This window comes from Cephus cinctus, unplaced genomic scaffold, assembly GCF_000341935.2.
Source record: "Cephus cinctus unplaced genomic scaffold, Ccin1 Ccin1_scaffold0123, whole genome shotgun sequence".
NCBI lineage: Eukaryota > Metazoa > Arthropoda > Insecta > Hymenoptera > Cephidae > Cephus > Cephus cinctus.
This window is the reverse complement of record NW_014332857.1, coordinates 582,532-598,242: the sequence shown is the minus strand read 5'-3', so window position 1 is coordinate 598,242 and position 15,711 is coordinate 582,532. Positions and strand designations below refer to the sequence as shown.

Genomic DNA, 15,711 nt, shown 5'->3' with positions numbered 1-15,711 from the left:
CACCATAGCAGACAACAAGACAAACTAGTATCGGTACTAGTAGCTAACATCAAAGAAAATCGTATCACGATCTACGTATATTTATCATTGGCCTATGCCATTAGGTATCCATGTCATATATATATATATATACATACAATATATGGACTGAGCAAAGGAAGAAAGAAAAAGAAGCAGAGACGACCTCATACCAATGCCAACTCTTAATAGGAATACACAGAGGGTTGCGGAGAGTAATTAAGAAAGAGAAATACATACCGGGGGATGTTCTCTCCCGCTATCCCTCTGTCTCTCTCTCTCTGTCTCATACCTTAACGCTTTCAAGAAGGATAGGCAATTCGTTAGAGCAAGTGTTAACGTCTAACTCAGTCAGGATGAGAATTAGTGGTTCGTCGGCCACACGTCGGTATGCGGATCCAGGGCTGGTGGGTTTGTTAGGTTGGTAGCCATGTTCACTGGCGCGAGAAGACGTCTTAGCATTATTGGTTTCTCCCCGAAGACTTCCGTCGTTCCCTCGAGGGTTCAAGACTGTCGAGACTGTTCCGAGTTACCAAGGCTCGAGGCAGAAGACTGTTTCGCTAAGTAATTAGACTGATTCCTAACCAGGAAGGGGTAGTTTCGTAGTCGAGGGCTCTCAGGAGGGTGAATAGTAACACGGTAGGTTCGATAACAAGCCAAGACTTCGTATTGATTCGATATTTTTAAATATTTCATAACGACGCCGCACGTCGAGAACGGTTAGGTACGCGAGGTTATGCCTTTTCAAGTTTATCGTGTAGTATACGTATGTATTTATAGGCCAACTTCACTCACTCCCACTGTAGTCACTCACTCTCTATATCCACTTTAAGATCATCGCGTTACGATATGGACTCCCGTCAGATCGTTACGTATTTGATTTATTCGCAATTACAAGGAAAGTCCGTGCTCTTCTGTATTTTTCCTCGGTTCGCCGACTGCAGCGCCGCCGCGGTCGCTATGTGAATTATTATTGGACACCGGTGCACGCCGGGATTTTTCAAACGGTCAAACGCGCCATTGCAGCTGCGTTCGGTTTAAACGTTACTGCCATGTGAACTTGTGTTATCGCATGTATAGGATTCTCTGGTATACGGACGTATGTACGTAGATAGTAACGCGGTACGTATAGAACTACGGATTGGCAATAATAATGTGTTTGATTTACGATAAAGGGATGTCAGTGCTGCCGCCCATAAGTGGTGCCTGCCTTGGCTAACCTCGGTATCCTATGCCACGGGGTGGCTGAGAAATCGCTCGATAAACCAGGGATGTTTCAAGGGAAAGAGGATTTACTCTCGGTACATTATATAGAGACGCAGTATAGGTATACGTGATGTGGGGAGAGATGAGATTATTTTTTTTTGTTAAACTAGTAAAACAGAAAAGGTGGACATGAATCTTTGGTCGGTTTAGTTGAGAGCTCTGATGCTAATTTTTTTGTTTCTTTTAACTTTATTCGATATTTTTGGTTTTATCTAAATTTGAATTTGCGCTCAGTGGCAGCAATCTTTCTTTTTATGAACTTTACCCAGGTCTCTCCTGTCATTCTGGCAGCTAGTTTGGCAGATACTAGCTAACCGTAGAATCTTCCCGTGTGCTTTCAGGTCCTCGAACGAGAAGGGTCAAGAGGTCAAACGACGGTCGCACTTCTGGCGCAACTCCCGAGGAGAAACGGCCCAGGACGGCGTTCAGCGGCGAGCAGCTGGCAAGACTGAAGCGTGAATTTGCCGAGAATCGTTACTTGACCGAGAGGAGGAGGCAGCAACTGTCACGCGATCTCGGATTGAACGAGGCGCAGATCAAGATCTGGTTTCAGAACAAGAGAGCCAAGATCAAGAAAGCAAGCGGACAGAAGAATCCATTGGCACTTCAGCTGATGGCGCAGGGCCTTTACAATCACTCGACGGTTCCGTTGACCAAGGAAGAAGAGGAGCAGGCCGCCGAGCTCCAGGCCAAATGACGACTGTAGAATAATTCAAAGATGGCGATGTGTTCGTCCGTCATCGAACCTGAATTGTAGTCTGTACTTTTAAATCGACTCGAATCATATAGTCATTATCATTTGAACGCAGCGATCGACTGTCATTTATTTAAACCGAGGCAAATTTTCTATCCGTTAAAGTCAACTTGCGATCGTTCCTCGAGGTTTTATAATGTACTTGCTGATGCTTAGGTGCCATTTTGTAAACCGCGATTCTCTCCGATAATGGCGGCGGCTACTCTTCCTGCGTACCTGTACGCTTGTTTATACCCACTGTGGGATGAAGATGGTCGCCCGTCGCTTATGAACCCAACAGTCACGTGGCCTGAATAATTTATTGTAAAAAATGTAAAATACATTGCGAGCGACAGGCGTGATTGCGACGTGCAATAAAACCTTATAAATATAGGAGGTAAATAGAGTCAGCATGTTATAACGGAAAACGATCTGTACATATTAATCTAGAATTCTACCCAGTGGTAAACATCGCCTATAGACTGTTTAAAGTAACTTAGTTATTTATTTACCATTATACATAGTACGAACACTTATACTCAGTACACGGAATACACAAGACACTCGAAGACTCGTAAGCGTGTAAGATTATTTAAAATTGAATTAAATATTACCAAGTATCAAGTTATAGAATTATTATTATTATTCGTACCAACGAATCCTTCTAGAAGAATCCATAAAATTCCCAATTGTCAATCTTACGTGCGGCAAGGGTTGAATCTTGAGGAAAAAGTAAAGTCTATTAACCACCTGTTGAATTGTTGAGTAGAGGAGAAATAAAAATATTATTCACTGTGCATGGGGAGCGTAGCGTAAAATTACGTGATTTCTTGGTAACCATGTATATAGGAAACTGTATGTGTATTGCACCCTATAGGGGTGCGAATAGAGCCCTGGGAGCGTCGAGACGATCAGATAAAAGCGTCGGGGCGGGTCGATCCGCATACAGCATTTGGCGCATGCTTATCCCGGTTGTTCTCGAACCCCGTGCAACCCCCATATAAAGCACCCTCCTTCTCGGGAGAGGGCGAGATATCAATTGATTTACAGCGTGAAGGTGGCCATCGCTGATATCAACCCCAGAGCCACGCCTACGTCACTATGCCAGAGTCATCGTGATCTGCAAATCCTGGTGGGGATGAAGGAGAAATTTTTTAAAATTAGTATACTGCAGTAGAATTTTTTTTTTTATAATTTGGAGGAAAAAAAGCAAAAATTTATTTGGAATTTTACGAGGATCCATGACGTCGGGACGCTCCCTTTCAAGGCCTGTACAGATGTGTGGGGACTTGACAATCGAAGGGTCGCCACTGGTGGGTACGAGCTGTCAGCGCGACTTCCTAAGTAATAGCTGGCATTAAAATACAAGGAACGCCCGACGGGGACGACGATCGTTCAAACGTCGATAAAAAAAAAAGGAAAAACGACGCCGGCCACCTCGGGGTCGGTTGACTGGTCGTTCAGTCTTGCCGTAGGCACGAGAGTGGCTTCCGTTTCCCTGGGTCTCTGAAAAACAAATGGCGTCTGACCTCGGTAGCGATCAGATATCGATAAGGCCCAACTTGGAAGAGTAATATGTCTCCGTGTAGAGAGGTTACATCAACGGTTAGTCACTGGACTACCCGTCTTTCGTAAAGACCAAAAAGAACGGAAGAGAGTAAGTCCCAATTTAAAGTTCCAAAATAATTGTTTATTTAACCTAAATATATATAAACTCAATTGAACTTAAATAAAATCCTAATATTCTCACCGAGTCGCTTTCCTATTGTACCATAAATAAGGCCCAAATTGAGGCCTCAGAAGCAGCAATATGTCTCACTTAAGGGCCGTGTCAACGAACGAGGGTTCACGTACTCCCACAACGGCACGGAGTCCCTCATTTTTCCTGTTATCGTTCCCTCGTAAGTAAGAAGCAACGCGACGATCGACAAGGCCCCGTAAAACGAGGAGCAGTCAGTCATAGATAAAAAAAATTTTTCAGCAAACCCCAATATTTCACCCAAGTCCCAAAAAATGTCGTTCCCCTATTTGACGATAAGGAAAAGAGATAAAAACAAAGAGAAAGAAAAAGAAATCTAGCAAAAAATAACAAACCTTCTGCATAACCCTAAGAGTCAGTGACTAATAATCGTGCGAGTAGTACAGTCGGTTATGTAGGTCCCTGCCATGACCGTCCAATACGTCCCTGTCAGATTACGATCGCGGACTTGACAGACTCGCGCTTCTGTCTGTCAGTGAAGCCTCAAGGGGTCAAACCCTCGCGAGATCCATAACAGCGATTATTACTCTTTGTCCAAGAATCTTTACAAATGATTGGCCGAGCACCGACATCTTCGGCATTCCTTGCTTCGACCAGGTACGTCATTCCAGTAAGTGTATACCATAGGCAGGCCCCATATAATATATGGTAAGGAACGAAGGAAATGTATAAGGCCCATAAGAATTATACATGTCCATTTAACATCCCCACACTGACATTGGATGAATCATCGAATCCTTTGACTGCGTTACGTATCCCACGGATACTTGCTACGAATGTTAGGTTAGATTTAGGTTAGCTCACGCGAACCTGCGTCGGGTAGCGTTAAAGAGATCAGAGATCCTGGACGACGATATTGACAGTTGAGAGAATGGATCTTTTACGGTAGCTAATGGCAATGTCTATAGGGTGTACGAAGATTATACGAGACGAAGGGAAGAAGAAGAAGGTACGAGGATGGAAGTGGAAACCTGGCTAACCCGTTGGAAGATCTGATGCTGACGGGTATTAAAATTAATGATCAGTACCGAACGCTGACGTGTCACCTTATACCACCATGCGTCATCTTGATTGACCAATAAATTATCCAAGGTAGTATTTTCTTTATTCCTTATTTCTATTCATTATTTTCTACTTCGATAACAGTCATTTACATTTTTTTACAGAGATCAATCATTTTTCGTGGGAATTTCAACAAAACGTCTATTTTCATACGGACATTATATACGGTACAGGAAATACCTTGATGGCCTTTTTTTTATCCTCAATACTCACGAAACGTGACCTCAAGATCACCGATGTCTCGGGAGTCTCTTGATTCGATCACAAAAGCGTGACGCAATTCGTCATTGTCCATATAGTTTAGTCAATAGATTTACAAAAAATAACCTTAAAATTGATCTTGTCAAAAATCGTAATTCAATAGTTCCCAATGGATTCATCCAGAGGGAACTGTAATCAGTGATGCCAAATGAGAGAATTACGAAAGTTAACACGGTACGATATGTGACAGGCTTTTCGTATGGGATTTTCGTATTTAGTTTCTTGGTGTCATGTCGTTTTTTACGGTTCCGCGCCTCAGGACAGGTTGGTCGCTCTAAACACACACATGGGTTATTTCTTGACAAGCATCTTTATCCATCTTCAGCTCTCCATTGGATTTTCCATCCACGTGTTTGTCTATGGTGAAACAAGAACTAAATTCAGCATCCTGGGAATAGACGCACCTGTCTTTCTGATCCGGTGGCAGTTTTAATCTAAACTTTATTAATATATACATATATATATAGGCATATTAAGATCAGTTCCAGCATCACCAATCTCTAGGAGGAATTCCCATAGGGATGGTATCCATCCGAAGCTGGATGAGTCACTCTGTCCAAATGAAAGAGCAAAGCATAACGGAGTAAAGAAGCCTGTAGTAGGGGAAGGGTTATGGCAGTGGGGATATGTAATGGAGAGGGAGTCACAGCCTCCGAGGAAAGAGGTAGGATTCGAACCCTGGACCACACACGATGCACCACGCGTCTCCGACTCAGTTACATTGCTTAATTGTAAACGGCCCAGTGGTTCTCAAGCTTGGGCCTTGTATTATCAGATAAAAATTCCTCTTTTTTTTTAATAGATAATATATACCCTTGATGTGTACCCAGATGAGATGACAGACCATATTGGATTTTGGAAATGACTTCATGGACCAGAAGAATGATATATTATACAATAATAGTCATTTTTGGGTGAACAATTTTTTTCTTATACAAAAAGTTGATACGGGTACAGGGGGAAAATAGAAGAAAATATTACTACTAATCGCGATGGGTTTAAGGGGTCAAAATTCTAATTAGTCAATACAGTGTATAAGCTAATGAAGAATATCGTTGGTTATGTCGTTACTCTTTGTATTTGCTATCCTTTACATAATCTTGACTCTTGGATTCATGGCGAATGCAAATCCTATGGGCTATTTTGGTATTCGGTCCAGAGCCGAATACGAGGAGCGCGTTGGGCTTGTAAAAGTAAAATGAAAGAAGCAAAGGAGAAGGAAGCACAAGAAAGAAAAAGAGAAATCGAGGTATTTAAAAATAGATGAGAAAAAAGTGGGCAGGGGTAGCAGTGCACGAAGGGGGTGGCTTATCTGCGACATAATTAATTCTATCGATTGTCGCTGCTCGATACGCCGGTTCGAACTAATTAAAGCGACGACCCACCCATACGTTGGATCTTACTTTTCTTTTTTGCTCTTTTTTCTCTTTAATATTCCCTGAGTCGATGAAGACTGGATTTCTATTTTTGTTACACGTAGAATAGACTTCAGACTTGAAGTTAAAAATTATTTTTTAACATTTTTCAGATTCCATTTTCTCGATTTCAAGATGCATCGTGAAGAGATGGTAGATCTTCGTAGTTGAATAGGAGCTTCTCGTGTCTAACTAATGGGCCCATAATAATGGGCATGAAGAGAAAATAATAAGTATGGACAAGCAATAAAAACCAACTGTACTTTACACCTATTGGAGAATTGGTATTATGAAGAGGCAGCGATAAAAATCTTTTTTCTATTTATTCGTAGGAACGTTATAAGGTATATGGTAAGTGTGTACGGTGAATGCATGCACTAGTCCCCGAATGCTCATGATGCCTATAATATGGGCCTTATAGAGAGACATAGTTATAAATAAGGGTAATAATTTTTCTTTAACTTTCTTTTTAGCCGTATAACGTTGCTTGAGGTTCTTTAAACATGTTCTCCTATCGTAAGTCCCAAAGGAGTCGAGAATTATTGGGACCGTTACATGTAGAAGGTACCATAACACTGATCGAACAGCGACTTCTTAATGATATGGTGACCATTAGAATCTCACGTTGAGTGTCATCGGACCCGACGTAGGCTGACGATACGTTACGATAATGATGTGACAAAATCAGGGGCCTGGTAAGGCCCAGTATGCTGTAACTATGTTCACATATTCTTTCCTGCCACCTGGTTTACGGGTGGCCTCTGCCTACACCACCCACCAAGAAAATACCCTTGGACACACTAAATTTAATCGAACGACTGATTGTTTAACTGACCATGTCGGGGCCTGTCATGATTCCCAAACTATTTCTTTGGGTCATAGGGCTCAATAGACACTGTCCCTAGGGTACTCGATTGGATGAACGACAGGAAAGGATTCCACGGATTTATTACTGGGGTGACTATACTTCCGGTATAATATAAAATGGACCTTTTTTTGGGCCTTATTCAGAATACCCGATCCTGTTTCTAGTTACAACTTAGTATCGGTACTACCAACTGGAGAAAACTGAAAAATATCCCTGTTGCGTGAATCCGGTTGACCGAATTCCACGTAGGTGAATAATGATCGGATAGGGCCCCGCGAGCGGGCCCTAATAAAAGGACACAGACCCCTTTACCTTATTCTACCCAAAAAAGAACGCACGGTGAATAGGACCAGACTTCTTCTAAGATCATTCCGGGAATAGAAGGTGATACCTACTCTGTTATACCGAGTGGTCCCAGACCCTTCGACGCCAGGGCCTTAGGGCCCTAATCGGTTCTTCTCTTAAGTAGTTGCTAACACGTGTACTTAACCTGCACTCTCTTCTGATCATTATAATTTCACGAAAGCTCTCTGTATCCAAAATAAGGCCCATTTTGGGAATTTCAATCAGCCAATAAAAATCCAGCAAAATACCCTTATCAGAAATCTTCCCCTTCGAAACAAGACTCACCAGCCCCACGCTTCAACCTCTCCCTCAATCACCCTTTCTGAACTCCCTAAGATACCTAAAATATCAACAGTCATCCAAAATGAAAAGTCCAAAATTTTTCAAAAACAATTTTCTTTATCATCGATATATCCATACCGATATCTCATTGAACCAATGTCTTCAGGGTGGCTAGTACGTCACGTCACGTGGGAGCCCACCCATGTCGCCGTTCTTCGTTCGCATCTATCACAGAGCCACCTTTACCCAGCTCTAGACTAATAAAGGTTTCGATTTCTCCTATATACCTTCACCCTATATCCCTTATCAAAAGAGAGCATACGTTATCAAAAAAATAAAAAAATTCACACATCCACCTTCAATGACTTCATAACTCGAACCACATGTATACCCCTTCCAAAGACTTTGTGGGTGTTTTCTTATCGTTCCAAGTACCCGGAACATCCTGAACCAATGTCCAAGTCCCACGCACGCTCGTTACCGTCCAAGGATCATGTGTGACGTTGGATATGTGATCACGTTCCAGAAAAAATTCCCTCGAGTAGATTCGTAAAAACGGCTGATTCTATAGGTGAAAAAAAACCCAAATTCAATTTTTAAAAATTTTTCCAAATCCTCTCGCCGTTACAGTATGTCATAAATGAACTTTGAAAATCATCTTCGTTCTCAGAATCCTAGAAATTATCTCCGTCAGGCTCGACCGAACACGTGGGTCGGTTGACAGTTCATCGAACAGATCATCTTCCTTTTGCTACTTCTCGCGTTATCTCACAGAATCACAACCCGTAACTCCTTACATTACACGTTTATCCAAGATTTAATCGGCAACAAGTATGGCTACATAATATTAGCCAATCATGTTACGGGTATTAGCATAAACGGTATTTATAACCAAAGTAATTGACTTTATATGTATATATATATATATTAAATCTTAATAGAACCAGTTCTGTACACGTTTAAGATACTTATATTGATTATCCAATAAAATGTTCAATTCGAGTATCGACACATACAAATTCGACAGATGCATCTGAGATATTTTTTCGAGCAGCTTCCGGCCATGAAAAATAAAAAAAAATTGTACCAACTAAAACGAACCATATTAATCACTCGGTATACAGATCTATATACACACATATACTGTCGCTATAAAAATTCATCGAATCACTTAAATCCCTTTAATGATCCCGCGCCGCGTTTGATCGCCACCCCATATAAATTTATAACGTCGATTTTACGTTTAATTATCCGCGGCGCATCCACAAGGCGTTCCTAAGGCCCCGAAAGTGTCCGTCTTTGGCGTCATGGCCGACCGTCGTTAAGTCGTAAAAGCACGCAGAATTCATGTAGACCGTGACGTCACTACATGCACAATAATGTCTTATTCATGATGGACTCGCATATCCTTTATATATTTGTATATATATATATACACAAAGATACGAGGTACTATATGGACAGTAGGTGTATACCAGAATATACGTTAAGGGAAGGCCACGTGGTCCTTACTGTCATTAATCGAATTAATGATTTCTACCTGCATCGTTAGAAGGGCAATACGCAATAATTATAGTAGTAGATTATTGTTAATCTTTGAAAAATGTATACCGGTATTTACTAGGGAGCATATCTTACATAGGTATACACACATAAATACTTAGTTATAAAGATGGAAGCACTTCTTTGGGCCTTACAGATCCCGAGAGATTCTCCGCGTTGCATCCATCCTATGCGTGCCATGGCACGGGGCCCAGTTGGGTGGTCCCATTCCGCTGACGCGTTCACTACACCCATCTCTTGCCATTATACCGGGTCTGTTACTAAATACCTAATTAGATATTTGAACACGCGAAAAGTCGAAAGACTGCTTAACGCGAAGTGCGAGAGAAGGAATTGATTTTTAATGATAAAAAAAAATAATTTTTCATAATTGAAAATAAATGAAATTATTTTTGAATTATTTTTTAAGCATACAAATTATTTTTTTTTATTGCTGATCACAAACCTCTACTTGTATCTACCAATCGGGTGTAACGTCCTGGGTCAGTCGAGAGTACGAAAAGGTAAGTGGGGGAATGAAGGTGGGGTTAAGAAAAAAATGTAAAAGACATAAAAGTCTGTAAAAAGAAACGGATTGGTATTTCTTTAAAGACACCGCGTTATCGCAGCCGAATGCCTTGTGTACCGATTACGGGTAATAAAAGCGTTCGGGTGTCGTGCGGGGGGAAAATGGACGACACTTTGGTGCAGCAACAAGAACTCTGGCTGCAGCAAGTCGTAGTCTTTGATTACGAAGGGCAATACGAGCTGTTATGGGTTTTTACTTGATTCTTGTACCTAGTGTGTGTATATATATGTGTAGTCCTGTAAAATGAGGTTGGTAACAATGGTACTTAGGTTTTTTTGGAAATTTTGTGGCGGCCATTTTAATGCTGTTTCTTCTTTTTTTTTAATGTAAACATTTTTTTTCCTACATTTTGAGTCATGGGAATTTTTTTTTTATTGGGGGAAATTTAGCATGGGGTTCTATGGGGAGGGGTCGCGTAACGAGTCCCTGAAACTTTTAAGTTTTGGGACTCGAGTGATTTTTCGCTGATTAATGATAAGAGAACGAGCGACTGCTTCTCCGGAGATAAGCTGGCTAATGTCATGGGGTTAGAGTAGTATTTGAGATCGTGTCCCGGCATCGGGCACTACGGTAATGGGGTTACATTTCGCAGCGGCCATGCCGCATTATCGCGCCCCGACAACCATAGCGATAGATCATCTCATGCTGGACCCATAAACCATAACTTACACTTTGCTGCTCCGCAATGCCGTTACCCGTTCGCCATTTATATATACAGGGATGCAGGTAGGTGGAATATCTATGGGAAAATGAAAGACACTCTATATAGAACTTTTATGTGGTAATTTAATGTAAACGTACTGATTAAAATGAGCGTGTAATCAAATAGGGACTTTTTTTTAAAACCACCTCATACGTATATTGCGCAAGTTTTTTTCCCCCATAAAAAAATTGTTCACCCTACAATTTAGTTTTTACTCGGTCGGATAATTCGATGCGACTAATCACGTGGGCTGGAATAGATTTTTAAATATTCTAGGGATATTTTTGTCCAGCTCTAGTCGACTTTACCAAGCTATTGACTTCGTTTAGGGATTTTCAATGTGACCAACTCACTTGTGATATTTCATTCTGTGTACTTGTCCACTCAATTCGCCCTTTGTACCACTGCCGCTCTATGGAATTCCAGGTGCAGCTCATCGATCATCATTGGTTGCTGAGTAGCAGTTCTTTACGTATAATATAATGGCAGACACGATCGTCATCCAGTATTATACATAAAGAAGATATACAGGGTTAGTCAGTAGAAACGCACCAGCAGAAGTTGGCCGCAAGTGGCCGACACGGCAGTGTGGCCTCTTCAAAAAATGACATGTGACTGTGACCGATTCCCATAAGCGCAAACTGACAGTTCGCATAGCAATAAGGTTATTGAAATATCAATAATTAGGTTACTAAAATAATTAATTAATATTGTAATGACAAAATGTAATATCAATTAAGATTTATTTTCACAACAGATTGCAATTAAAACAATGTAAAGCTTAAAATGTTCACAATTTTGATATTTCCAAGTAATAATTAGAACTGCAATTCTGCAATACAATGCTGCAATTAATTTAAAAATCAATTAATTGAAATGTTTTTATAGCAAAAAAATAGAGCAAAAAAATCTGTTGTGAAAGTAAATCTTAACTGATATTACATTTTGTCATTACAATATTAATTAATTATCTCAGTAACCTAACTATTGATATTTCAATAACCTTATTGCTATGCGAACTGTCAGTTTGCGCTTATGGGAATCGGTCACAGTCACATGTCATTTTTTGAAGAGGCCACACTGCCGTGTCGGCCACTTGCGGCCAACTTCTGCTGGTGCGTTTCTACTGACTAACCCTGTATATCTTCTTTATGTATAATACTGGATGACGATCGTGTCTGCCATTATATTATACGTAAAGAACTGCTACTCAGCAACCAATGATGATCGATGAGCTGCACCTGGAATTCCATAGAGCGGCAGTGGTACAAAGGGCGAATTGAGTCGTTTCAAATGTCCCTAGAAAAAAGTTAGAATACTATGAGACTAGAGTTAGACTAGTAGTTGTAAAACCAGTGGTAGTACTGGTACACAGAATGTATAATATATACTAATAACGGTACAACAACCTAGGATTAGAAAACCCATGAAGCACGGGGTTATAGGATTATATTTATATTAATTGTTCGAATTAATCCAATCGAACAATCCAATTGGATCTGCAAGATCTTCAGGTCGTGACGTCACTCACGTTTATCTCTTTTCTATAATCTATCCTGTGTTTATATATATATATATATATATTTAAGTACAGAACTATAAATTGAATCCCATAGATTCCTCTGTCTCTATGGGATACTAATAATCCCCATAAATCCCAAGTATAGAATCGTGTTCTCACTATGGTTTTCATCGTGATGCCTAATGGGTCTTTTTTTCTCTGTCCGTTCTGGCCTCATTTAAAAACGCATAAATCCAATCTTTCGCCAAGAACAACCATAACGCTTTAACCTGTCTTCGCCTCGCGTCAATGGCAGCCCGTAGATCTGTCGGCAGTGCCTTAAAAAGTGGGTCCGCTTCAAAGAGACACTGGAACCAAAAATAAAATGGTGTCATACGCATGGATACTGAGAAATTCTAGTGACATATTGGCACTAGGGAAATTCTAGTGACTTTTCAAGTAAAAAGAAAAAAACAATACCAATTTTCGGTTCGTATCTTAAAATTCCAGAACTACCCTCGCGGTCGGTTGTTGCGTCAATTAACGATTTGTCAAATCCATTTTCCACCCCTGCGGCACAGCATATTGTTACGGTGTCGGAAGATCCCTTAGGGTGGCCCTCAAAACCCGACAAATGGCTGGAAAAGTAAGTGTTGTTGTATCGTGATCACTTGGCGTTATCACGGGGGTGCGTTATGCGATTCTCTATAGGGGTTGGCCAAATGGCCATTCCCGAGGATTCTGGTGAGCCTTTGCGTTTATAGATTCTCCTACCTACTGTATAAGGGATGTCGGAGGGTCGCACCCTTCTCACACACAACACCAGACGGGAGATGTTTGATTAAATAACCGCAGCGATGAATTGAATCAGACGATGAAGTGGATGACTTGTATTTCATCGTTTAAGGGTGCATTTTCAATGAGATGTAAAGTCTCGACCATTCGTCCTGTAACACAGATACGGAGTAACCATCAAGTTCATTGCTTTAGATCCATTTATTTTTTCCAATAAGTTCAAAGTTCACTGGGCATAAAAATATAAATTTTTCATAAAGAATAATTCGAATCTTTAAATTTTTTTTCAAAAATTCAATATCTCATACACAAACCTGGATGAAGACTGTATAACAAAATTGTTGTAGGTGGCAGCAGCGTCGGGCTTATGACGATGGAGGGGCAGAGGGGGTGTGGCACTTAACTTTAAAAACTCGACGAATACTTTTTACGAGCTGTACGTGTCTATTAGCCTCATTATGGTTCTTAGGGGGGACTGGGGGAGAGAGGCGAGGGGTAAATGATGCCACCCGTTATATTGCCCTTGGTATATCCAGCGTCTTGCCCCTCCTTCGCTCACCCAACCAGTCCTGGAGTTTAAGGCTGCTATCTGGCTGGAAAAAGTTTCGGTGTTGACTCGAGCGTTGACTGGTGGCGAAAGTACGAAGCTCTGACAGGGGCGTCATGGCTGTAATATTTGGTGGTTCCTTCGCAAAGGGTGCCAGACACCTCACAAAATTTTCGAAAAATTTTTTTTTTATTATATTGTGCGCGTTCAGTACTTCGACTGCATTACTTTTCTTATCACGTTGCTTTTATAGTAAAGAGAATTCCATCATTTTTCATTTCCGCTCTAAAAATCTTCTTTGTTATAATTACTGGTAGCTAAGCACTGATATTTACATTCAAAAGTGCAATTTTTAAAGCTCGAGATAATTAAAAATAAAACGTGCGATTTTCATTGAAGATTGCAATTATATATCTGTGAATTTTGGTGATAAATTGAGAAAAGCCGCCAGCCGTATCGCATAACGAAGCGGGCTCATAAAAGATTTTGCTAAATCATTTAGAAATGAAGGAGAATAACGGAAAATACGTTTCCTCGCTTGTGACGTCACACAATACATATAGCTAAACCAGCCAGACAGCCGCCTTAAGGCCCAGTAAAAGACGCTCGCGACTGGCTGAGATCCCCATCCTGCAGGACCTTATCCTACGGGGCCATTAGTTTTACGATTAATTAAAGGATCTCTAAGATTAATTACCAAAGCCTTGGCCGCGGGAGTCTTGAGGTCAACTGCCCGGGGTTAAATCCTTGGACTCGTTCTCCGAGCCATGGACTTCCGGTTTGAATACTTTTTTCATTTTTGGTATTGTTAGAGGATGGTGGCTGAAAAAAAATTACAATTTAGTATAAGGGTTGAAATTTTAAATTGAGCGAAATATCAAAAAAGGGTGTAATCCTTATTTTAAGGGTGGTCACGTGTCCGAGGACGAGTGACGCATCGTTTGGGGATGCGTTAAGAAAAATAGGGGATGATGTTTCGAAAGGTTAAATAAGTGAAGAAAAATTCTTTTGAATTTTATTGCCACCCCCTCTGCGTGTAACCGATTCGTCCCGGATCGTCGCGACGCTCAAAAATCCGACTTGATTAAATTTTTGATCAAATTACTTCGAGTTAAATAAACATACCGGAGTCCCGTGTCCTCCCTGGCTTCTTCCCTAGGGATTTTACAGGGGGGGTCTGCTGCTCTCTGCTACAGTCGGCCACCCTCTCACAAATTCCGGACATTCGCTCACGCAGCGTATACATCCGCGCGATTTTGTAAGCGCTACTAATCTCTTCTCACATTTTCTTTTTATTCCCTCTGACTTTACGGCCTTCTGTTTCACTCGAATGGCCACTTTCTTCTCCCCCCCCCGCCGCCACCCTTGCTGTACGGCACTCGTGAGTTTCACGTTAACGCACGGCTTACGAAAACGTTTTTTTTTAGAAATACGGATATATACCATTCTACACGAAATTTAACAAGCCCGATTTTGAAAATTTTGAAATTTTGAAAAAAAAATTTTTCATAAAATTTCATATATCACATCATTGTGAAGTACCCATACAGAGCCTATTCATCGTCGTAGTGACAGGCATATTTCTCGTTTAACGAAAACAAACCCTTAAAAAAATAAATTCCCACTCAGCTCTCTATTTGTAACAGTTTAACATAGGCCTATCCAAATATACACGAATGTATATAGGTATATAAGCGCACGTGCGCATCCAGCACGACGACACTTGACGCATACCGTGTTACACCCTTGACAAGGCCCATTCTCCGTCTTTCCACAAGGACACCCTCAATCTCACCCCTATACAAGACTAGGTAATGTGATACTCCAGTATAGTTATAATACCGAAGAGAGTTTTCGAGGCCGATTTATACGAAGAGTTTGGTAGGTGTATAAAGGAGAAGATGAAAAAAAATGTTCACAAGGGGGTAGTAGTAGAGGAGCGAGAACAGGGGTAGGTATATTACAGGGATAGAAAATTCTGGCTTCGCGGTTCCCTTCGTTCGGTAAGATAAGAGGGAGGGGGGG

At 41.0% G+C, this 15,711-nt stretch overlaps 1 protein-coding gene, 1 long non-coding RNA gene and 1 other non-coding gene across 8 annotated transcripts in view; 2 read left to right on the top strand and 1 right to left on the bottom strand.

The window, feature by feature from the left end:
• The window catches only part of LOC107275158 (segmentation polarity homeobox protein engrailed), a 29,377-nt gene extending 26,736 nt beyond the window's left edge, over window positions 1-2,641 (top strand). For 2 of the 3 annotated variants that reach the window (XM_025079745.1, XM_015755005.2), the window contains one exon: window positions 1,626-2,641. In XM_025079745.1, coding sequence (XP_024935513.1) covers window positions 1,626-1,981 — 356 coding nt within the window. In that variant the 3' untranslated portion in view covers window positions 1,982-2,641. Of the gene's footprint in view, window positions 1-1,604 lie in introns of all 3 variants that reach the window. The other variant, XM_015755004.2, reaches the window with a different exon arrangement.
• Window positions 2,642-4,229: 1,588 nt separating this feature from the next.
• LOC107275160 lies at window positions 4,230-9,398 on the top strand. Its single transcript, XR_001539634.2, has 7 exons — window positions 4,230-4,373; window positions 4,685-4,868; window positions 4,943-5,763; window positions 5,902-6,013; window positions 6,628-6,865; window positions 6,988-7,471; window positions 7,547-9,398. It is a non-coding gene; the product is annotated as an uncharacterized LOC107275160 (long non-coding RNA).
• Window positions 9,399-11,948: 2,550 nt separating this feature from the next.
• LOC107275178 overlaps window positions 11,949-15,711 on the bottom strand; it is a 5,828-nt gene continuing 2,065 nt past the window's right edge. The window contains exons 2-7 of one of the 4 annotated variants that reach the window (XR_003058125.1): window positions 14,384-14,508; window positions 13,454-13,732; window positions 13,119-13,291; window positions 12,825-12,982; window positions 12,525-12,712; window positions 11,949-12,142 (exon numbers count right to left, since the gene is read on the bottom strand). This is a non-coding gene — a transcript (uncharacterized LOC107275178). Of the gene's footprint in view, window positions 12,713-12,824; window positions 12,983-13,118; window positions 13,292-13,453; window positions 13,733-14,383; window positions 14,509-15,711 lie in introns of all 4 variants that reach the window. The other 3 variants (XR_003058123.1, XR_003058124.1, XR_003058126.1) reach the window with 3 other exon arrangements.